Source organism: Epinephelus moara, chromosome 1 (assembly GCF_006386435.1).
Source record: "Epinephelus moara isolate mb chromosome 1, YSFRI_EMoa_1.0, whole genome shotgun sequence".
NCBI classification, from domain to species: domain Eukaryota; kingdom Metazoa; phylum Chordata; class Actinopteri; order Perciformes; family Serranidae; genus Epinephelus; species Epinephelus moara.
Window position 1 is genome coordinate 24,854,760 of NC_065506.1, and position 22,872 is coordinate 24,877,631.

At 39.3% G+C, this 22,872-nt stretch overlaps 2 protein-coding genes across 4 annotated transcripts in view; one reads left to right on the forward strand and one right to left on the reverse strand.

Moving 5' to 3' along the window:
• tex9 (testis expressed 9) lies at positions 1 to 8,000 on the reverse strand. Of its 3 annotated transcripts, XM_050051068.1 has the most exons (12): positions 6,105 to 6,205; positions 4,886 to 5,019; positions 4,360 to 4,423; positions 4,163 to 4,239; positions 3,505 to 3,550; positions 3,267 to 3,349; positions 2,961 to 3,127; positions 2,016 to 2,107; positions 1,682 to 1,855; positions 1,447 to 1,581; positions 278 to 412; positions 1 to 178 (listed from the first exon to the last, which is right to left on the reverse strand). In XM_050051068.1, exons 1-12 carry the CDS (start codon positions 6,159 to 6,161, stop codon positions 101 to 103), a joined length of 1,242 nt encoding a protein of 413 aa, XP_049907025.1. In that variant the 5' UTR covers positions 6,162 to 6,205; the 3' UTR covers positions 1 to 100. The 3 variants fall into 3 exon arrangements, with proteins under 3 accessions (XP_049907025.1, XP_049907016.1, XP_049907008.1); XM_050051059.1 differs by lacking the exon at positions 6,105 to 6,205 and adding an exon at positions 7,637 to 8,000 and having other exon boundaries at positions 1 to 412; XM_050051051.1 differs by having other exon boundaries at positions 1 to 412.
• Positions 7,919 to 22,872, forward strand: part of LOC126394323 (DNA-binding protein RFX7-like) — a 26,434-nt gene continuing 11,480 nt past the window's right edge. Inside the window, 5 exon segments of the mRNA XM_050051080.1 lie at positions 7,919 to 7,978; positions 7,981 to 8,120; positions 14,640 to 14,673; positions 20,661 to 20,746; positions 20,977 to 21,099. Of these exon segments, the coding sequence (XP_049907037.1) occupies positions 7,919 to 7,978; positions 7,981 to 8,120; positions 14,640 to 14,673; positions 20,661 to 20,746; positions 20,977 to 21,099 (443 nt within the window).

Sequence of the window (22,872 nt, forward strand, 5' to 3'; positions counted from 1 at the left end):
TTTAGTGACATGTTTTTATTAGGTTTGTGTAGACAAGGTCAGACAAACCTCTGAATCTAAATTTCTTAAATCTCTTCTATATGTCTGAAGCTCTGAGTGTTTACGACTTCCCCCAGTCCAGAGCTTTCATGAACTCGTCCTCTGTGAATGACAGCAGCTTGGCAGCTTCAAAATGCATCTGTACAGAAAAACAAAACAAAAAGTTAGTCCGTGAAAATTTTGATTGGATTATGAGCAGGGTGTGTATTAACAGGGTGAATGAGATAGAGACACGTACCTTTTGTCTTTTGAGAATGTCAATCAGCTTGAGCTGCTTCTTGAAACCCACGATGAGTTCTGCTTTCTGCTTCTTTAGCATTTTGTTTTCAGCAAGTAGATTTTCTTTACTCTGATGTTCCTCACTTATCTTGTCCTATTTAAAATAGTTTGAAAGACTGAAGTTAGTAGAAGTTAAGCAGATTCAAACATGTGCACAGCCTGAGGTTACAACTATTAAAACATGTTGAAATTCAGTTATAGCTGCTCTAAAGAGTTAAATGAACTCTGTCCATCTTTAAATATCATATTCCATGTTGTCCACTGTGCAGCTTAATATTCAGCTACTATTCATGAAAGACTCGTGATTTCCCTGCATGCTTCAGTTTAATTCTTTGTTTATGTTTCACTGTGTGAAGTTACAGAGCTCCCTGTTTTCAGTGTCATTTGTAGGGGATCTTTAATCTACTGAAATGATGCATTATCTTTTTGACCTTACTTCACTTTTTAAAACTACAACAATACTAAAACATTCAACAAATATATGAAATAAACCCTGTAACAGGACATTTTGCTGATATGCCCTCTACAAATGGAATACATTTTTTAATATATTGAAATAAAGATTAAATTATTTGTGATTGTTATAAATATGCTCTTTTTTTAGTTTTAATGTTTCAGTCATTCCATGTTTGACTGATGTTTTTATTTCTCTCTGTATCATTTCATACTATTTTAAAAGCACACAGGATTCTATATAAATTACACAGTTATTCCTGCAATAAAAGTCTGCTCATTAAATAGTACATTAAAAATTGTTAATGTCAAACGCAAAATATAAAACCATGTTGAAATTCTGGTCCCATCTCTAAGTGAAGTCAAGCACCAAAGAATGAAATCTTAACCAAAAAATAAACAGTTTGCTGGTTAGGCTCAGTTAATTTACAGATTTCCTGTTTAACACACATTTCTACAGCATGTTATGGTTATGATGAAATAACAAATCATTTATCAAACCAAAAGTGTTTCTAAAACAAAACACACATTGAGATGAATATGACCATCTGTAAATAGCCATTAATTTAGAACAAATAGTTCAGTTTAACACTATTTGCCTGTGCATGAAAAATCTGAAAACCTAAACATTTGAATAATCAGATTATGTTTTTATCAGCACTGTAATTAGCCTACCTTGTTCATCTGTTTCATCTTGTTGAGTCGAGTCTTTAACCTCTCCACCTCCTCCAAGGCTCTGTTCAGACGCACCTCCACAGTGCTGTGGACAGCCGCTGCTTGTTTGTGGGATCTGTTCATATTTTCTATTTCCTGCAGAACCAGGACGTGATAAAACATGAGTATTGGAAGGCAGTATCATATTTTACAGGTTATTAAGAGTCCATTGATATATTGTCAGTCTCTTACAGACCTTGTGTAAAGCAGACACTTGCAGCTGAAGACCATCACATTTTTTGTCGGACTCCTCTGCCAAAGCTCTGTGCTTCTCGATCTGCGTCTGCTGGATGTTTGTTGTTTTCTGCAGTCTGGCTCGATCCTCCTCCAGCTCTTTAATTTTTGCACTAAGTTTAGCGTTTTCATCATCCTGCAACAGCAGAAACTCAATGTTATCTACAAACAATGTCAGTATTTGAGTTTCCATCATCCAATGGTTCAGAGCTGTTCAGGTGATGCTCTGCCCCCCTCTGCTGATTAGCAGGAGCAATAACAGCTCTTGTTGAATCACTATCAAAAAAATGTTATACCTTCTTATAATATTCACATGATAGCTGATCCAGTTCCTCTTGCATGATCCGCAGTTTTGCCTTCAGAACTCGTATCTGAGCATCTGAAACACCTTAAAACAAAACAGAACTCAATCACTTAGAAGCCCATAAAAATGGCTTTCAGGCCAACTTCAGGCTACTATTCAATGGTAAAGCTCCATCTTTATATTTATTTAAGATTCCTAAAGGTCCAGTGTGTAGGATTGAGAGGGATATTTTGGCAGAAATTTGATATAATAAATATATCTACATAGGGAGCGGGTCCTCGTCAGTCTCTACAATAGCCCAGAACCTTAACGATCTTAATCAGAGACAAACGATGAGCACATATTCACAGGTGCTGGGCTAGTGGCCAACCTGTGACATGTCAAAAAGCTTCAGAGAAACATTGATTTGTAGCATGAAACTGCTTTATTCAGAATTTTTTACAGATTGTATTACCTGGTTCATGTGTTTTGGAAAGGAAGAGACCTCTGCAGATAATTTGGTTCCTGACTCCTGAACAATAAACACTAGAGGAATCCTGAAGTTTCAGGTGGTTGCAGTCCTCACAGCTAGATGCCATTAAATCCCCCTAAATCTTGCGCACTGTTTCTTTAAGTGGCAAGATTTTCTCATGGTAGGAAATTTCTCAGTAACTTTCAGATCCTTCATGGACCCCAAAACACAGGTAATCTTTGTTATAAATGTAAGAAATAATGTGAATGTGTCATTTATTGTTGTAAAATAAAATTACAGCTCACATATAAGTATTTACAAAAAGAGGTAACAGACTAAGACAGAGGAATAAAATGTCTTATGTAGAGTTTTTTGGTAATTCTCAGACAAATTTAAAAAACATTTTTAAATAAATATTTGCATACATAATTCATCACTATATATAAATAAAACTGTGGTTTACATTTCACAAAGTGACATAAATACCTGATCCTAGATTTTCTCCAGCGTCAGCCCCATCATCCAAACCATTTTCATGAATCACAGTGTTGTTGTTCATCTTCTCCTCCATGCTACGTATCGTCTTTGCCAGAAAACAATCAGCTGAGTCTTCTACAGCTGCTAAATCATCCACCTGAGACACACTTGGGGTTCTGAAATAAAGCAAACAATGTGAAAACATTTCATGGCCTTATGAAAAATGTTCAAGTATAATGTGTTTAACAAGATGTATGACATACTGTGATAAAAAATGTTGTAAATGGCTCTAAAGTTATTTACAATCAAACTCACGCTGTTTTACGGTGAGGCCCTTTCCCTTGTTTTTCAGGACGCATGTTGTGTGGTGTTGATGTGGCTCTTTTTTTGGTCACCGCCTAAGAAAACAGATGGCGAACAGAAGCAGTGTAATGTTGTGTATGCCTACAGCGTTAATAAACTATACTTGTAGACTGTAAACTCGTGTCTATTGAGGAAAGTGTCTGCAGGTTTCTGAAATACAGACACCTTACTATATAATCTGAACTCATACCTTCACACCAGGCTCCTGCACGGCAGCCTGTTGATGCTTCATTATCCTGTAGGTGAATAGATAGATATAAACAGAGACAGGTAGTAAGATACGTACACACACTTACATAAATAAAGAAACTGATGATTTTGCTGATCAAAGCTGGGGTGGGCTGTTTAATGTTGGTGTCATAGGGCCAAAATCCCATAATACATGTTGACCATACTAATGTTCAAATGGTCTGAGCACCAGACTTCTGCACCTTCTCTTAGCTCTGTTTTCAGGCTTTAGAAAATCTGGGCCATGACGGATGACTTTGGACAATACCAGGTCATTTCAGAGGGAGGGAGTTCCTATTGGCTGTTCTACAACTACAGATGCGTGTTCACGTCCCCTCAGATGGTGACAGTCTGATTCAATGGCGGAGAATCCTGCAGAAAAGTTGTTATTCCAGGAAGTTTTATTTTCAAATTCTGCTGTTTTTTTGCTTTTCTATAATGTCGGCCTACCCCAGCTTTAAGTTGTTTCTCTTACACTGCGGCTTTAATTAACTTGAATATTTGAATGGTCTGTGTGGAGGCTGGAGTGGTACACTGAAATAAATGTAGACTTTTAGAGAAAATGAGCAACAAAAATATCAATGGTGACTCTTGTGGCATGAGCCTCAAATATTTATTACCTTGATTCGTCTTCATCATCGATGTCCGTGAGCAGGAGGGTGGAAAAGGGCTTTGACAGAACTTCACTCTGTTCTCTCTAAGATTCGATAAACACCAAGAGCCAGATTCACATTTTAATTTTACAGCAAGTCTTTACTCAACAATACAAAACAGAAAAGGAGCACAAATAATTGATGTGAACATGTTGATAACTTACCATAAGTTGTTCTGCCTGTCTTACTATATCTGCAGATTTGGCTTCCAGCTCTGCATTTAAGAGTCTGAAGGAAATAAAATGGAGGACGATGACATCATATGGCTAATTTTATACAGTTTTACAGGACTGTAAGAAATGCAATACAATAATATAAACACAGCTTGGTGCCTTGTGGCGTATGTGATGGAGAGAAATTTTTTTGTGTTCATTTTAGCATAATGACTCTCGTACTTGTAGTAGGTTACTTAGGTGATGACAGGCTTTTATTAAAAAGCTAAGATAAAGTCAGTCATGGTTATTAATGTACTTTAACACAAGAGGGATTTCTCTTCAGGTTTGATGAAGGAATGAAGTGAAGCTAAAGGAATCTTAAAGAGTCTAACCAGAGTGAAGAGGAATTGCCCCAAAAACAGAGCTAACCTTCTACATTAACATAAATCAGAAGGGTCCACCTGAAGACGTTTTACATAGTTCATTCAAACTGAATCAAAACAAAGCCAGCAGATATTGTAATGGATAGTCTTACTTGTATTGTTCTTCCTTGAATAAAAGATCATCTGTGTGCTTCTTTGTTGGAGCAGAGGCAGATTTGGCCTGAGGTCTCACCTCAGCCCTCTTGGACTTCTCAGCGTTACTGCTGGAGGACGGACGTTTCTTGGGCTAGACAAGACAAAGCACTTAGACTTAGTAAAATTATCTCACAGAGGTAAAATTTCACATCATGAGATTGGATTATAATATAAATCAATTTACATTTTACCTTGTTTTTTATCTAAACCTGACTGATGAATTGGCAAACATGGCTGATAAGTAACAAGAAACTGCAGCACAGAAATGGCATGTAGTTTGTCCACAGGGAGCCCTGACAAGTTTCTTTTACAACCATGAAATGTCCTGCTCAGGACGAATATTGGTCACAATTCTTTAAAAATCAAATTTAAGGGATGTCTGTTTATGATACAAAAAAATTATATCATAATCTGATTTTTTTACTCTCAAATAATGTAATTCTTACTGGCTTTTAAGACCCAGAATCAGTCAGGTAGTACACACTTTTCAGGTAAGCAGTCAAACACTGAGTAGGGGTTTGAACAGATCTTTCTGACTGACTGAAAGGCTTATAAACCCTTTTATAGAGGATCCTTCAATAGAAGAATACCACATTGTGACATGTTAGTACACTCCGGCTGAAGTGATCTGGTGACTGATGGTGTCTATTGATAAACTGAATAAAAATACTATATAATATCACCTGTCAGATTAGAGGACATGATTATGGTTTTGCACTTTCTATATAATAGGCAAAGCGTTTTAAATTTAAAGGTAAAATAAGCAAGGCAGTTTGTTTTTAGCATTGTGAAAACTGAATGAAAGCAATTTGTGACAGATGTTTGTGGACAAAATCACAACTGCATGGGATCAGTTTGGCGTTCCGCGTATTCTTCAACCACCCACACACTTTAGCACTGTTATACCTTATAATATAAATATTCATAACGCTGCGTGGGCTATTTTGTCATCCTCTGGCAGTATTAGTGTCCATTTATTTCGAAAGAGACAACGCTAATGAGCCGTATATTAAGCGTCATGTCCACCATACGATTACAGGAAGTAGTTAACGTTAGCTTGTGTTTGTTGACTTCACCTGTTGTAAACTAATTATAAGCTTTAACCCTTTATTGTTGGCTCACAAACTATTTTATTAAACCTTTGACGGGTAAACGTGAAAAAACTAGGCTACAAACCTGAGAGACGACGGACCGAGACGGAGGAGGCTTTTTATCACAACTTCTTTCAGCCATTGTAACAGAGGGATTCGATGCAGTCCTGGTTGCATAGCAACTACAGGTTCAGTGAGCGCGCTGTACGGTAGCCCATTATGGACATTTAAAGATGAAATTTCAACAGCCTACACAAAAGTTGCATTTCAGCAGGTTGTGCTAACAGCTGAAACAAAAATGGGAATGTATTTTCTTAAGGTTTTTAAAGCAAAATACTATTACTTAGTTACAAAAGTTAACAATAAAGTTCAACATAAAAACATATTTGTGTAGGCTAATTAAATGTTGACTTTTGCCCAATAAGCTAATCAAAACGGTACTCCAGCAATTCGACTTTTAATTTAGTTAATTCAAAAGTATCTTCCATTAGCCCTCCCCCGCCTGATAAAACACACGCATCTTTCAAACTTCACACCTTCATTTTAAAGTTAAAAAATGTAATTCTCAAATCCGAGCTGTGGACAACATCAGGGTTATTTTTAAATATTATATTAGGATTTTATGTAGAAATAATCATACAGAAATCTGTGTGGGGAAGGTTACTTTTGAAATGATATAGGTCATAGATTAGAAATTACATTATTTTTATTACTAAATCAAAGTAATGTACCTTATTACATTTGATCACTTTTTACTTTTCTACAATGTTTTAGACTGGGCAATAAAGCTGAAAGATATCCAGATATAAACTATGATAAAAGAAGCTGTGCATTCCTGCATGGTTAAAAGATGTGGCTACACATTTTGAGAATAGAGGCCTGTCTCGATTAAACGCCTGGCCTGGTTGCCAAGCAGTTCCTTTTTTTCATTATAGAAGTTCTTCAGATGTATAAAACTGGGTTTTTGGCTATCTTAAAATTAAGTTTTCATTGCTTGATTACCCTTTAAGTTAGCCTACTCATATTCCTTAAGTCCGTAAGTGTCCTCAGATCAAAAGAATCAAAAGGGTTTTTCTTAAAAAAAATAATCCAAGTTGGGAGTATTGTTTTAACACGATAAAGTGTTGTGTTGGTATGCCGGGTGCTGTAATCATCAAGTACCATTTCACATCTCTGATGTGCTGTCTGTCGGAGCTAGATCAAATGAATGATTCATGATTAATATATTATCTGAAGCCTAATTTTTAAACAAGTAATATACATAATAGTTTAAATAAACTTGTGTTGCATACTCCCAAATGAAGATATATCTTACCAAACCACCCTCAAATTGTCAAGATGAGACTTTTTGGGGGCCCTGGGACTGTTGCCTACATTGTGCTGATGGTCATACAGCCAACAGGTAATCATTAAAAATGCACATAATAATAATCATGATAATAATCTATGTTTGTTTTATTGCTGGGTCAAAGTTAACACCGTAAATAAATTAATAGTATCCAAATTTACATTGATGGACATTCATAGTAACGTGCTCAGTAACGTCTTCAGCTTACATGTTGTTTTTAATTCTGGGGGTCTCAGTGCGCATGCGTCTGCCCAACAGCTACTACTCACCATGCACATGCAGAGAAATCCCATAACGTGAGAGGCACAGCACACCGGAGGGACCAGCTAGTTGTTTTGCAGCTGTCCGTGTACTGTTTACACCCCGCCTGTATTTATATCGATACACCAGGTCGCTTTGGACAGCGACGCGTAGTTTTGCTGCACGGCGTCTTTAATTCACCAAGTGTGGGGACTTGGAGCGAGCGATGTCGGAGGAGGACTGGGTGGCAACGACAACAACAACAACAGGGCGCGCTGCTGTCCCGTTAGCATCGCAACGTCCTTCGGTCCATGTTGTTTAACCCGAGTGCACCTGTCCACGCCTCCTGTCCAGTCCAGTCCAGTCCAGACTCGTCCCGACGCCCACCGCCATGGCCGAGGAGGACCCCCAGCAGCAGGCGGACCGCGGGGCGAGGAGCCTGCCCGGCCTGCTCACCGGGCTGCAGGGTGCTGAGGCCAGTGCTCTGCAGCTCAGGATCAAGAACTCCATCTGGTGAGGAGGTGTTCACACACGGGGCACACTTTGATGCATGAAGGGAAAATAATCAAATATAAAACTCATACTGAGTCCCTTTTATTAGTTGTGGTCATGAAGTCAGTACTTCTACATATAAGTACTCCTGCATGCAAAATGTTACCTCAGTAAAAATACACAAGTATTATCAGCAAAATGTACTACCATAACAACTAAACAGTACTCACTGTGCAGCTTGAGAGTATACAATTATTATATATTATTTTACTGGATTACTGTTGCATTAACATGTAAGTTGCATACTGTTATAGGTCCTCAAGGTGGAGCCAAGTTTAGCTGTGTACCCTTATTAATCCACAACTGTGCATCATATTCTATGAGCTTTGTTATATGTAAAATATTAGTGCAGTATTTCCCTCTGAAATCAACTAATAAATTAAAAACTATCGGAAAATACTGAGTAAATGAGTCACATTACACCACTTAGTCTACAAAAGCAAAAATAGCAGTACCTAAGAGTAAAAACACGTCCTGCATATTAAATGTTAAATTACTCATGCAGGGCTTAATGGTTTATCATAGCTATAAGTGCATTATTATTACTCATCTAGCAGATTAGAACTTTTCTCGTGCTGTCAAATAGTTCAATCAGTAACAGTGTTATGTATTTTATTCACCAATGATATGTTTTTTTTTAATGTAAAATATGAATCTGTAAGTGTCTGTAGCTGTCAGAGAAGTGTAGTTGGGTAAAACGTACAATATTTTCCTCTGAAATGCAGTGAAGTATCAGCAGCATTAAACTGAACAACTCCAGTAAAGTTCAAATACTATGTACTTAGGGAAAGTACTAAAGTAAATGCACTATTCAAGTTCCACTGCTGTCAGTGACTGACTCTGTGGGCGTGTTAAGGGTTTTTGCTCAAAACTGAGCTACAGTGTTATGAAAGTATGTCTGATGAAGTCTGCGAACGGCTTCTGTTCCACAAGTGTTAAATAATAATACATTTTATTTATAGGCAACTCTCACGACACTCAAGTAAGTAACATGAAATAAATAAATAAATAAATGAAATAATGATAATAACATAGCAACAAATAAATATTCAGCAGAACAAGTTTGCAGTGAATGCTGGATGGATGTTAATGCTGACAGACTTAACTATGAATATTGTCTTGGAATCAATAAGTACCCTTATTCATTAGGGTCAGGTGTTAACATGGACAGTGGTGGAATGTAACCAAGTGCATAAATGTACTCAGGTGCATTACAGTGTGGAAGCACCTGTACTTAACTCCACTACACCTCACCAGAAAATATTGTATTTTCTGCTCCTCTGCATCTCTATAATCATACGTTATTCTGCAGATTAATAACTAAAAAACACATGGCCAGCTTATAAAACATGATGACACATTGCTATATATAAACTACCAGACAGTATAACATATAGTAGCTTAAATTAGCTCCACCTCAAACAGCTGTGACATTAAAATGTTGCATACACTTAAATGCACCTGTAATAATAATCTTATGTTGTAATACATGATAATATAAATCTGACATGGTCACTCCGTTTGTATAATTCTCTGTCATTTTACCCAATGAACATTTTGACTGCAGGACTTTGTGAAGTATTGACACATTTAATCTGGCGCTAGTTTACCCCTTCCTTCACTTCACTCCCGCCTCCTCATCTCTTGCCTGTATACTGATTTGTTAAAGGTGTTGTCACAGTAGTAGTCATCGACAGTCTCTCAGTTCCTCTGTTTCCATCATCAAAGTCATCACGTGCTGAAACCAACACCTCCAGTATGTAGTTCCTATTGCAGTGGGTGAATTGACTTAACATAACTCAGTTTCACATTATGCAGCACAAATATAACGGCATGTGTTTATTTCCAAGACCTGTTTTGGAAAGCTGCTCAAACACATACCAGACGTGGCCATGATATTATCCAAATTATTTTTACACCGGTTTATATAAAAGAGCTCTCCAAACTCAGACGTCTTTGCCTGGTTTAAGCTACAAATACAGTAACTGTTTCCCCTCCCAAAAAAACCTAAACCACACAGAATCACATGAGTATAAGTCATAGTGAAGTATTAAATTACCAGCTTTAAATAAAGAAAACTGACGCCTATGTTTGTTCACATAACAAAATCAGAAACACCAAAGCAGAGCCTCATGTAAAGTAAAACGTTTTAACACAAAATCAGTTCAAGGTTTCAAGGAGCTGCCAATCAGTTTAAAGACTGTTGGAGATATAGTCTTGAATAAAACTGAGCTGGGCTGTGTTAGTGCAGTAGAAAGATGCTAATATGTTTTGAAATTGGTGCTACATGACTAGAGAAAATAGAGAAAAAAAGAGCTGTGGCATTTTGCCTTGTCAAGAGGTGGAAAAACTACAACTACCAGAATGCATTGTGCCACACCAGACCAATAAACGCCCGCTGGTGGTGATGTAATGTGAGCTTTGACATTTTGACACAGGAAACAATATGTTTCTGATGACATTTAGGGTGAGAAATTGGCAATACAGTTAAGGAATCTTGGTTTAAATTTGATCAGCTCTGCCTAGTTTTACCATTTGGTCTGAGTTTGAGACAGAAAGAGGGGCAAGGCTCTCTCTCAATCCACTTCTGCACTCTTTCTGTATCCGTTATGGCGAGCATACATAAACACGGAAGTACAATATGCAGTTTGAGCAACAGCCCTGCAGCAGATCCCTAGGAAGTGCACCGGGCTTTAAAGCCAATTTTCGTAGTGGCCAATCAGTGGAATTACAACTTCTGATTCTGTCGTGTCTTACATTTTTTTTAGCATCTCAGCCTTAGTAAAATGACTTGTTTTACCATCAGAAATTGATCAGTTTGGTCTGATAACATTAGGTAAGTCTAGAGGAGTTGCACAATATAATTCTTTTGTCCCCATTCCGTTAAGTGGAGTGCTAAACAGGAAGTAGCCAGCTCAGGCGGTGAATGTCTCTAGTGTGCCTGCTGTATGGGCACAATGACGCAGAGGTAGTGCCAATCATACAGGTAATTTAATGCATGGCAGTTGAAACATGTTGGCTTCATGCGCTCCTTAGCAATGTTTATAGGATCCAGCATCCAGTTCTCTTTATACATCCATACCCTAGAGCCAGGGAAAATCTGCTTTTGTGTCATCCTGAGGATTTGAGCTGAGAGATGAGCAGGGAGATCTGGGCGCTGGTAAGATGGAGGGAGGTCTGCCATCGTTCATTTACACACACTACTCATATTGTTATGAAACAAAGCTGGTGGAAAATCAGCAAAGTATCCTTTTAAAAACTGATGGTGTATACTGTCTGTGGTTGGTGTTATTTAAGGCCGTGTTCTGACTGGAACAACATTTTATTCCTGAATGTGAATGAACTAAAGTAGGCCTATTATCGTTTAAATGTCAAACAGCCATAAAATGTCAAAAGGCTGAACGACCATTAAGCACGACAGTTCAGAGGTGAAACGTCTGCAGGAGAACCTCAACAGGAACATGTCACTGCTTACATATTGGGATATTGAATATTTGTCCTGCTCCTTAAATCTTTAACCCTAAAATGAACTTAAGACCTGACCCTAAAAGGATTAGAGCATAAATACTGACGTTCTCTTGAGCAGCTGAGTGGTTCATGGTAGAGTGAGACCATCTAAGTTGAGGTCAGCAAGTTAATTTACAACTATGCCATCACTCTGTCCTCATGTAGAGCGACAGTCCACAGTGAAGAGCTTCTGTCATTCACTCTAGCCACCTACCTGGATGTTATACACACCGTGATCCGAACAATCTCTTGCATCAGTTCAGTGTCTCAGGTGTCATTCAGCATGTCTGCCAAATCTGCCTAACAATCACCTCAACGACGGCTATTCAGCACAGAGAAATCCTCGGTTCCCTAGTAACAGTGAATTAAAGTGAACTGTTCTTGTCATGGCTTAGAGCGTCTCCTTATTCTGACCTGCCTGGTGTTGCCGGGTCTTTAAGTGACACCCGCCTTCTGTCTCACAGTCAACAACAACCTGACCTGTCTGCAGATTAAGCACTAGAACAGAAGAAGTTGTACACATGCATCTGGTATGACTCTGAGCAGTGTTTCACTTGTGTAAATCTGTCTTCTAATGCTGGCTTTTGGCGTAGTAAGAGCTCTTGCATAAGGCCATGTAGTTTATTTTGTCAATTTTTGCTATTTCTTGCTCCCAAAAAAAGTAAATGGCAAAAGTTCATTTGCTCCACATCATTTGTCTGAGCGTTGTATGTGTACAGTATGGAGGTGGCTGGCCTCCATGTATTTAGAATATACAGTATATACAGTCTATGTACGATATCAGGAATCACAGTAAAACATTTGAGAACTCTCTTCGCTTTTCCCTGACATATGATTTAATATAATAGCCAAATATTCAAAGTCCCCCTCCACTCAAAATGTGTTTTTCTTATTATGTTTGTCACTGCAGAGGTGTTTTCACAACCCTTTGCTGTCTGTGCACTACCCTAAAGTCTGAGATTCATACGTATGCTAGACTCACAAGTCAGTCTTTAGACGCTTTGCTTAACTAAAGACTGATGACTGTCTCACTGATTTTGTGTTTAGATGGGCGGATACAATTTCAGAGTTTAAAAAAACTCCCTACGTTGCAGAACCAATAGTAAATCCGCAGGGCGGTCCTTCGGTGGCTCGCTGAACTCTTGTGCTCGTAAACATAGTCCGACTGCGTTAAAAGTTTTAAACAAAGTCGCTGTAAGTCCTTCATTTCCACAATCTTGTGGACTGAGCACACGTTTGATAAAACGGAGTTAAATCTCTCGGCATCCATTTTCAAGCTCTCTGTGTGTTTGTTTCCTTGCGGATGAGAAAAGGGGGAGCGCATATTTCCGGGAGGGCGTGTCCTTTTCAAAAATGCAAGAGGCGTTGCTTAGGGCGTGTCCTTTTCAAAAATGCAAGAGGCGTTGCTTTGTTGCCGGCTGTTTTTGCCAGTGTGTTAAACACACTTTAGAAAGGAGTGTCCCCAGACTATCAGAAGGCGGAGATCTCTGATTGTCTGGTGGCGAGACAATACGTATGCTGGACCAGTTATATTTGGTACGTCACTAATACGGAAGACCTTTGCTGTCTAATACGAGGAACACATATCAACAGGGAACAGACTTTAACGCAACAACGGCAAAGAAACCTGAAATCTGCAGCACAGAGAGGACTTAAAGAAAGTGAGAGTTCGCATTAACATAGTGAAAGTTTTGACTGCAAACTTTGTAGAATGGGCAGTTTTTGGATGTAAACCAGATGCACATCACCTAGGAAAGGGAAGGCACGAGCGACCTTACTCTGCCTCAGAGTGGCAGACCCTGACATTCCTACCCTAACCATAACCAGTGTGACGACTCTTACTTGAACCTAACCAATCCAACCAACGAAGTCAACGAGAACTAGCCAGTCAGAGGCAGAGTAGAGCAGATTGTGCCTTTTCAAATTGGCAAACCGAACCCCTCAGATTCCTTTCACCATCTACCAAACCTGTAGTAGCAGATATTATTGCATGTTTCACAAATGCTAACGCAGTGTAAGCCACTGCCAGTTAGCCTACAAACAAACATAAATAAAAAATGCTAACTACGCTTACCATCCTGACGTGTGCTGGTCGCTGGTTTGGTGCACAACATACTCCTCTGAGGCTCAAGCATGTGTGGCTGAATCTGTCAGATGTGTCGTCTAACGCTGGCTATCTTGATGGGCGTTGATCTTTCACCAGTCAACCTAGCACAAGCAGCGCTGGAGAAGGGGGAAAGAGGAGTGCGAAGAAACTTTTCTTAAGCAATCTTAAGTGCTATATTGTAGGCAACTGGACTTGCTTGAGTTTCTTGAAGACATTTCACCTTTCCTCCAAGAGGCTTTTTCAATAAGAAGTTTCTTGGATGAGAAGTGAAATGTCGTCAAGAAACTCAAGCAAATCCAGTTGCCTATGATATAGCACTTAAGATTACCATGACCTGGATGACTGAGAATCTTCACCGATATCTTTTCATAAGCAAATTTCTTAATTAGGGAGAAAGACTAGATGTGCTGTCAGCCCCTTGTCAGAATTTACCATTAACCATTATGTGGGAAAACAATGTTAAACAATATATTAGTATCATTAAAAGTATTTTTTTTTGTACATACTTGTGTCTGGAGAGGACCTTTAAACTCATTATAGGGTAAAAGTCTTTATTTATATCAAATTCCTCCTTCAAGATTAAATTAAACAGGATAAAACAGACGTATAGTACATTTTGTCAGTGACTGAAAATGAATTACAGTGTATAAAAAGCTTTCTGTCAGAGACAATGTTACCATGAGTCTGTCTCTTTTTACATATGACAACATATGTTCCTGGTGGTGGGATACATGACCTGAGAGATGCTGAAGGGAGGGTCGTCTCATACCAATCATTCCTCTGCTTTATAAATAAATACACTTTAGACACAAGTGCTCATGTTACACAAGCTTCATACTAATTTATACTTTGTCTCTGTTTTGCAGCAAATCTGTTCAATCCAAAGTGGAAAACATCCTGGTGAGTATCTCTGACGTGTTTTTAACCTACAAATTACATTTTAAATTAAACCTCATTATTTAACTGTTAAAATATTCATTGTCACTTATTTGTGGTTTTAACTGAGAAGCTGAAACACTGTGGCTTCCTGATGGATTTATCGACCTCAGGCATAAATAAAACAAAAGAACAACAGTAGATCTGTCCGCAAAACGGGAAAATATTGGACAGAATATATTATTACAGACTAATTCTGTTCCCGGGGTCTTACTCTTCCTGAGTTGAAGGTGGCGCTAGTGCCAACAAACAGGAAAAGTCCAGCTCTGGGAGGAAACACTGAGCTCTAGAGCTCCGACAAACAGTTGTCATTTCAGATTAACCTGCGGATTATTTCCTTGATTCATCGATTTATCCCTGTAGTCCATAAAACATCAAAGAGAAGTGAAAAACACCTTTATGACTCCGCAGGGCTCAAAGTGATGTCAATTTCTCGTTTTATCCAACCAAATAAATGTACACTGGTTATCATATATGAGAAAACAACCAACAAATCGTCACAATAGGAGAAGCTTTTGATCGACGACAGGGTGGTTGCAGGTCCTTAAAAAGTCTTAAAAAGTATTTAATTGTCTAAAATTCAGGTTGGACGAGTGTTAAATGTTCATAGTCATAGCACTGTGAGAATATCCACTGTAGGGGCTGCAGGAAACATAATTTAAACAAGAAGGAATCACTATTTGATGGGTTTACCTGTGCAGAGAAGTAAGCACAGAGTATCATCAGTGTCATTTGGTGTGCATTTTCATAGCAAGTTCGGTCTTTAATTCGATGTGAAGTGGTATTAAAAAGGTCTGAAAAAGTCCTTAAATTTAACTTGATTAAACCTGTAGACACTCTAGAGACTAATCAATGAAACAAATAAGCATCGCAGATTTACTGACCTCTATCACTAGCTTGGCAATCAGCCTGTTACATTTTAACATTTCTGGTCGTGTACACATTGAAGCACACCAGAATCATTAGTAATCCTCTGGGGACCATGAATATCTGTAACTGAAAAACTATTATGGGAAATCTGGCAATCGTTGGTAAAAATCTGCCTCAAGCAGCCCTGCTGTTTGTGGAGCACAAAATATATATTTCATGCTGAGCTGTCTGAGAAAAGGTCTGTTGTTAACACAGGCTTGAGAGACTTTCTCACTTTTGTTCTCCAACATAAAATATGTAAGTAAATACCCCACTTGTGAACTTTGAAGCTTCTGTGTGTCCTAGAAAGGGTGGTTGCTAACAAGTGGCTGAATTAGACTGTAGAACGTCATGATGAGCCACGCCGAACACAGCTTTACAGTCTTGTTACGGTGACGTTAGGTCATGCAACTGCAGTCTAGTTTGTTTATAGCCTAACATTGGCTTTTTGCTTCTGGTGATTGCATTTAGGCTTCAATAATCATGAAAGTGGCGTTTATCATGCTCAACCACACGTGTCGGTACCATAAACGATTGTAGCCACAGAGGTTATTTTCAGCAATAATCCAAAGTCCAATGGAAAAATCTCATGGACTTTTTGATGAGGGAACCAGTGCAATGCTAACTTTAGCGTTGGCCTACAGGAAAACGTCATCCCTGGAGCACTCTATTGTGCAGCTGTCAGTACATTTAACTTATAGAATATTCCAGAATCACATTCAGCTTTTAAAGGACCAATATACGAACATCTATGACTCAGAGTATGAGCAGGGATGGTCTGGATATGGCTCCTAACATGGAGGTGGCTGATCTAGCAGCTAGCAGCTAACAGCGCAAACAGCATGAACAGTGCTGAAGACAGAATCAGTGGTAACAGAGCTAACGGTGTTAACTTGGGGGGAACTGGAGGGTGGGCGCTGCACTTCCATGATAGCACTGTCACAATATCAGCGGTAACTGCTGTATGAGCGTATTGTGGTGGCGATTAGCTAGGCAGCAGGACACTCACATCAGCACTCACATGCACGTGCGGCCAGACCGGCTACCACACACAGAGGAAGCGTTAGCTCTGTGTGTCTCTGTTACTCCACTATACATTTGAAAGCAAATAGTTTTCTGCTGCTGTATTAATGCTCTGAATGTTGTATATTGCCCCTTTAATAAAAGAAACCCTCAATGCAAAGAATTCATTGTGAAGTCAAGGCTAGTAGAAGTTGGCTGGGACTTTGGTTGTCCTTATATAATCGCCTACTCTATATATACTGTGTGATGTCATGTAGCTGTTAATACAGATTGGTTCATCTACCCTCATCCCTGTCATGCCTTTCAAAAAAAGAAAGACAAAAATCTCTTTTACCTTGTGTAACCCTGTGTTGTCACTCTCACTCTTCCTCCTGATCTCTCCTTGCTCTTGCATTAGATGACAGACCCACAGCATCTTGTGTTGGGCATTTCTGATTTATCACGTACAAAGCTGCACAAAATAAGTGTGAACAGCGCAAATTAACTATCAACTCCTAAAATACACGCTGCACATGTGTTTGTTCTTTGTTTCAAGTTAAAGGGAGAAAGGAGTTCACTGGGCAGATCTGATGACACAGTAACATACAGACACTGACAGTCCAAGTCAGCAGAGCAGGAAGTGAGTCACACTTAAAAAGCTAAAGATGTTCTGATACACAAGGTTTTAGCAGGATTGCTTCTGAAATGCAGCTCACAGATAAACTGCTCAGCGCTTATGCCTAGTTTAAAAATGACAGTGATTTTTTAAGAGGAATATGTGCATTTATTCCAAGTGGCTGCTCAGTGTTTTTTTACCCTCAGCCATGGGAGAGCTGTGGTTCCCTAACTACTAAGAAGTTAATCAGAAGAGACAGAGGAGCCAGTTAGGGGGGTGAATGAGTGTGTTGGCAGTGTGTGGATGTGTGTCTGTACGCTCAACCACGCAGCGAGCTGTCCAGTCAAGGGTTAACAGCAGAGGATTCAAGTTCACCTTACAAGCTCCCCTGCTCTGCAGAAGCCAGTCTGTCTCTGTGTGTCTGTCTGCAGCCATTTAGACCGTCTGTGCGCACATGCCTGCGTGTCTCAACTGTGCAGCTGTACAACTGTAGCGTATTTATGCCGTGTGTCTCAACAATGCTGGGTTTAAAGTCAGAGTAAACTTCATGATTTGCAGTGTTTGACTTACACCAAACATTGCATTTAGTCTGATGGACAAAAAGCTTAATTTTGGTTTCATCAGAGGTTTCGTCCACCTGACCGACACTTGTATGCACCGTCTCTCCAATCTCAGCCTCCGAAGTTTTTTGGGGGGGGGTTGGGAGGGCGGTGGGCATTTTATGCCTTTATTTGATAGGGGTGAGAGACAGGACAGACATGCAACAAATGGTATGGCCAACCAGGAATTGAGCCAGTGACCTGCGGCTCAGGGCATTTGCGCTCATGTGGTATGTGCCCTCACCTTTTGGCTATTGGGTCACCCAATCTCTGATACTTTGAACTCCCTCAAAGGTCTTTTGGTGTCCTCCCTATAAACTGAATAATAATGGACATAGATACAATGATGTCACCCATTTGGACTGCCATTTTAAAGCCTCGAGTTCAGCATTTTGGCTGTCGCCATCTCGATTTTTGGAACCAGAAGTGACCGTATTCAGGCAAGAGGGTGGAGCTATGGAGTTGCAAGGGGTGGATCTGACTCATAGGCAGTTGTCACTCCACAGACAGCCTGTCACTCAATTGTCCACACCCTTAGATATGCAAACCTTTGGGCCTTGATAAGATATAAATGTGTGAGTTACAACAGAAATTCACCCCCTGTACAGTTGTCACAAATGTTGAAATTAACTATAGAGACCAAAACCTTTTTGTTATGTTTATTTCTGCTGTAAAGTTGAGCATTTTAAAATGGGTGTATATGGGGATTTACTCTGTTTTGGAGCCAGCCTCAAGTGGCCATTCAAGGAACTGCAGTTTTTGGCACTTTGGCATTGGCTTCATTTTTCAGCCTCGCAGGTTGCAGCTTGGTTTTCAATTTCCCCTTTAACATTGCTAAACTCAAGATGGACATTAAAAAAAATCAAAATCACACTCTCTTCTTCCTTCTCATAACCTGAGCCTACATTACCCACAGTGCAATGTGTCTGCCACGCTTTAGTCAGAGATTTAGGTGTATCAAGCTAGTTTGGCAGCTAATGTAGCCTCTAGCAGTAAGAGCTCTTCTTTTACTTCCACACTGCCAGATTTTTGTCACTTGTCTTCGAGCTCCAACTGACACTAACTCAGGTGACATCACTTGATGCAAATCATCTGATTTCACACTGCTCCCTCTGGAGCCAAGAACAGCTTTATACAACTTTATTCACACATGAAGTAGCACTTCTCATTCACCTTTAATTAAGTTGCTTGGTGTGTTCCTTGTCTTCGTGATGAAGGTTTTGTCCATTGAAGTAGAATGAATAGAAGGGACATTGAACAGTTTGACGTGATCAAAAGAAAATGCTGATTGTTTTTAGTTGCTATGGTGACAACACGTCAGTGTAAAACCATAAAACTGAATAATCATAAGGGGGTGAATCATTTTTACAGTTGTTGAAATACTCCCACAGTTAGATAGAGTATTGCTTGGTGTTCAACTCTGTTGTCCGCTGCCATTTAAACAGCAGAATTCAAACAGCGCCTTCTTCACTCTCTCATGTTTCATCCTCCCTTTGAAGAACGTAGTTAGAAGTGTTGAAGAGTGTTTGAAGCTGCGGGCCGTGCTGAGGAGGTTCAGTTAGCACACATCTTAGATTCCGAGGCTAACAGGACACCCAATATGCTTTCTTAAAGCTGATAATTAATTTTAGTTTGTGGAGGGAAGGCTGATCTGAAGAGCAGCATCCAAGACGCCAACAAAGGAAATGAAAATGGTTCCTCTGTGCTGCTGAAGGTCAACAAAACAAGATGTTGCCCACTTTATTCATAAATTATATTTACAGCAGAGTGCAGTATATTATAAAAGAGCCGGGCTTTGATTGATGATGATTGATATCCATCCCCCAAAGCACCTTGACGAAGGCAGTGGGCCAGAATATCGTGTGTGCATTAAAAGTTGATCCGTTGACTGTGCTCTTTTTAAATTAATTATTTGTCTGTATTTTAACAGCCTCTTTTTCTGTTGCTTCAAAGTTAAGTTCACTGTGTTGGATGAGCCTGTGTATTTGTTACTACTGTCATATTGGACATGGGGGCTAATGGGGGCACCCACTAGCTCACCTGGTAGAGCAGGCACCCTGTGCACAAAGGCTTTGTCCTTGCTGCAGGTTTGACTCTAAACGACGGTCATTTGCTGCATGTCATCCACTCTCTCTCTGCTCCCCTCAATTAAAGGCAAAAAGCCCTAAAAATATCTTTAAAAAAGAATAGACCAGGATAAAAGTTTATTCTTTTCGTGTCATAAAGGCAGGTGCACTGCTGAGCTGTATCACTATTAGAACAAATTATTAAACAAGACTAACAGTCCACAGCCTGTAAGCTAAATGCCAACATCAGCATGCTAACATGCTCGAAATGGCAACATTAACATGCAGAAATTTAGCAGGTTAAATGTTCACCATCTTAGTTTGACTAAACACAAAGTACAGCTGAGCTAAAACCACAGTTATTGCTGTTCATCTGGAGGGTATGATGAATGTGTGTGCCAGGTCTCATGGTAATCTATCGAATAGCTGTTGAGACTTTTTGACATAAAGTGTGTGGAATTACTTCTGTATGAGTCTATAACAATGTTTTTTGGGAGGATCCTGCATTGTATACTTTTTAAACCACCAATGTGAACCTGCTGGTGGAGCTATAGGGAAAGTAACAGACCCACAAAAATCAGTAGGGTTCATCCTCTGGACATCATGAATATCTGTACAAACTCTCTTGGAAATCCATCAAATATTGGTTGACTTTTTAAAGTCTGGACTAAAGTGATGGACTGAACGAACTGTCTGCTCTGCAGGTGTAACAGGACTACCCATTAAAACTATTGTTTTGTCCCCTTTTTATTTCTACAGCAAGATGTGGAGAAGTTCTCAGACATCGAAAAACTCTACCTCTACCTTAAGTTGCCTTCTGGTCCGAGCAGCAGCACTGATAAAAGGTACGAATACAACTGCTGTCTGACTGTATGTATGATAATAAAGGAAAGCCGATGAAGTATTTACGAGACAGGAGACAAGTAATCATTGAGAGTGGCATTTCTGCTTATTATTCTCTTAAAAAGTTTTATTATGTGAATGATTCAGAATGGTAAAATAACAATGAACCTAGTGTCGTTCTTTTGCTTTGTCATTTGCGAATCAATCAATCAATCATCCACATCTTTCTCAGTGACCAGAGCGCCCTGTCATCAAGCCGCACACAGCAGATGCATGCGTTCAACTGGATCCGCCATCATTTAGAGGAATACCCAGAGACGTCTCTTCCCAAACAGGAGGTCTATGATGAATACAAGTAGGTACAAACAGACAGTGGAGCCTTAACATTAAACACATAAGTCACTGACTCACTTATAACTCACTTTACTTCACTGTGTATTTGAACGTGTATCATTGGTGGTCACCTTTTGAATAGATAACAGCTACTAATGTTCGAGATTCTTTCTCCTCTAAATTACTGGCGGCTGAAGCGACAGTATAAATAGCCGCAGCAGGCATGGGAATCACAGAGAGCAGCATGTGTTGGTAATATTAGAATGGAAAGTCTGAGACAGCCATTGAAATGCTCTGGCAGTGTTATGTAACTGTCTTTTTAACTCTACTAGATCAGAAATACAGTGCCCTCCAGAAATATTGGCGCCTTTAGGATAGACAGGTGAAAAGGCTTTAAAGAGACACTATGTGCTCGTGTTGAAACGCAATAAAAGCATTTTGTTTTGTACAATGAAACAACAAACAGCAACACACAGAAGTCTTTCTTAGGAGAGATGTTTCATTTGCATTCATTAGCTGATATGCACATATTTTCCCAGACTCTTGATTAAATTAAAAACATCCAGCTTTTGGGTTTAAACAGCAAAGAAGACATTCAAAGGTGACGCTGTGAAGGATTTACTGGCATCTAGCAGTGAGGATTGCAGATTGCAACAACCTGAAACTTCTCCCATGTGCCAAGTGCAATTTCCCGGTTAGGATTCCTTCAGTGTTCATTGTTCAGGAGGTTTTAAGTGGGAGCCAAATTATCTACAGAGGTCTCTCCAAAACAAACAGACCAGGTTCCACTTGTTGCAGAGGGGCTGCTAACTACGATGACAGATGCAAAAACTTGAATGGCCCTATCTTTGAGCCAGTGTTTGATTTGTCCATTCTGGGCTACTGTAGAAAAGAGGCAGTGCAACATTGCAGACGCTGTAAAAGAGGACCCGCTCCCTTTGTAGATATAAACAGCTCATTCTAAGGTTACAAAGACACGATGATTCTTATTTTCAGGTGATTATACACTTGAGAAATCATACTTACTATGGTATATTCAATTTCTGCCAATATATCCCCCTAAGTCCTACACACTGGACCTTTAAAGATTGTCAGGACTTCAGTTAACTCTGCAATCAGTGGACTACATGTATGATACACACATACATGTATCGGTATGGTACTGTATAACTATATATAAGTAATAAGGGACCTTTATGTTAAATGGGAATGGGGGTAAAGCAGAATCAACCACAGTTCTGAGAATATCAGAACTGGACGTCACTTTGAGTTTAGTCTGCGTGGTTCTCATTTTACTAATGTGGCTAACTGAGTCACTATTATAACTCTTCTGATGCAGCTCTACACACTTAACTTATGCAGTACTTTAAAACCTGGGAAACCAGGGAAACACACTTCCTTTGTGCCGTGAGTCCAGCCTGCTTTTTCCCATGAGATCAGATCGTACCTGGTGACAGACAGAATTGCTTAGTGAAAGTTAGGTTTAGGGAACCAACCATAAATGCTGATGGTGTCATTATACTCCAGCCATTACATTGTGCAATCAATCAAAATTTACTTTGTAATAATAAACTGGAGCAAAAAATGTGTCTATTTGCTCTTTAAGTTTTAAAATAGAAAAAGAGTTTTAACTTTTTAGACTTTAATCACCTCACATTCACAGGTATGTAAACATGAGAACAAGGCTCAGAAAATCATCTGCTGCGTCGACAGGATTGCAATTTATGATTCAAGGTCATGTTGTCGCAATATTGATTTATGGACACGTATTGATTCTGAACATCTGAAACAGTCA

What these genes read in the sequence shown, in the direction of transcription:
- tex9 (XM_050051051.1), bottom strand. Translation starts at nt 6,161, where the DNA reads ATGGCTGAAAGAAGTTGTGATAAAAAGCCTCCTCCGTCTCGGTCCGTC. An exon ending in TGGAGAAAATCTAGGATCAG is followed by an intron (nt 2,108 to 2,960) that starts GTATTTATGTCA and finishes TTTTGTTTTAAG; the next exon opens with GTGTTTCAGATGCTCAGATA. An exon ending in AAGTGTCTGCTTTACACAAG is followed by an intron (nt 1,582 to 1,681) that starts GTCTGTAAGAGA and finishes CTGGTTCTGCAG; the next exon opens with GAAATAGAAAATATGAACAG.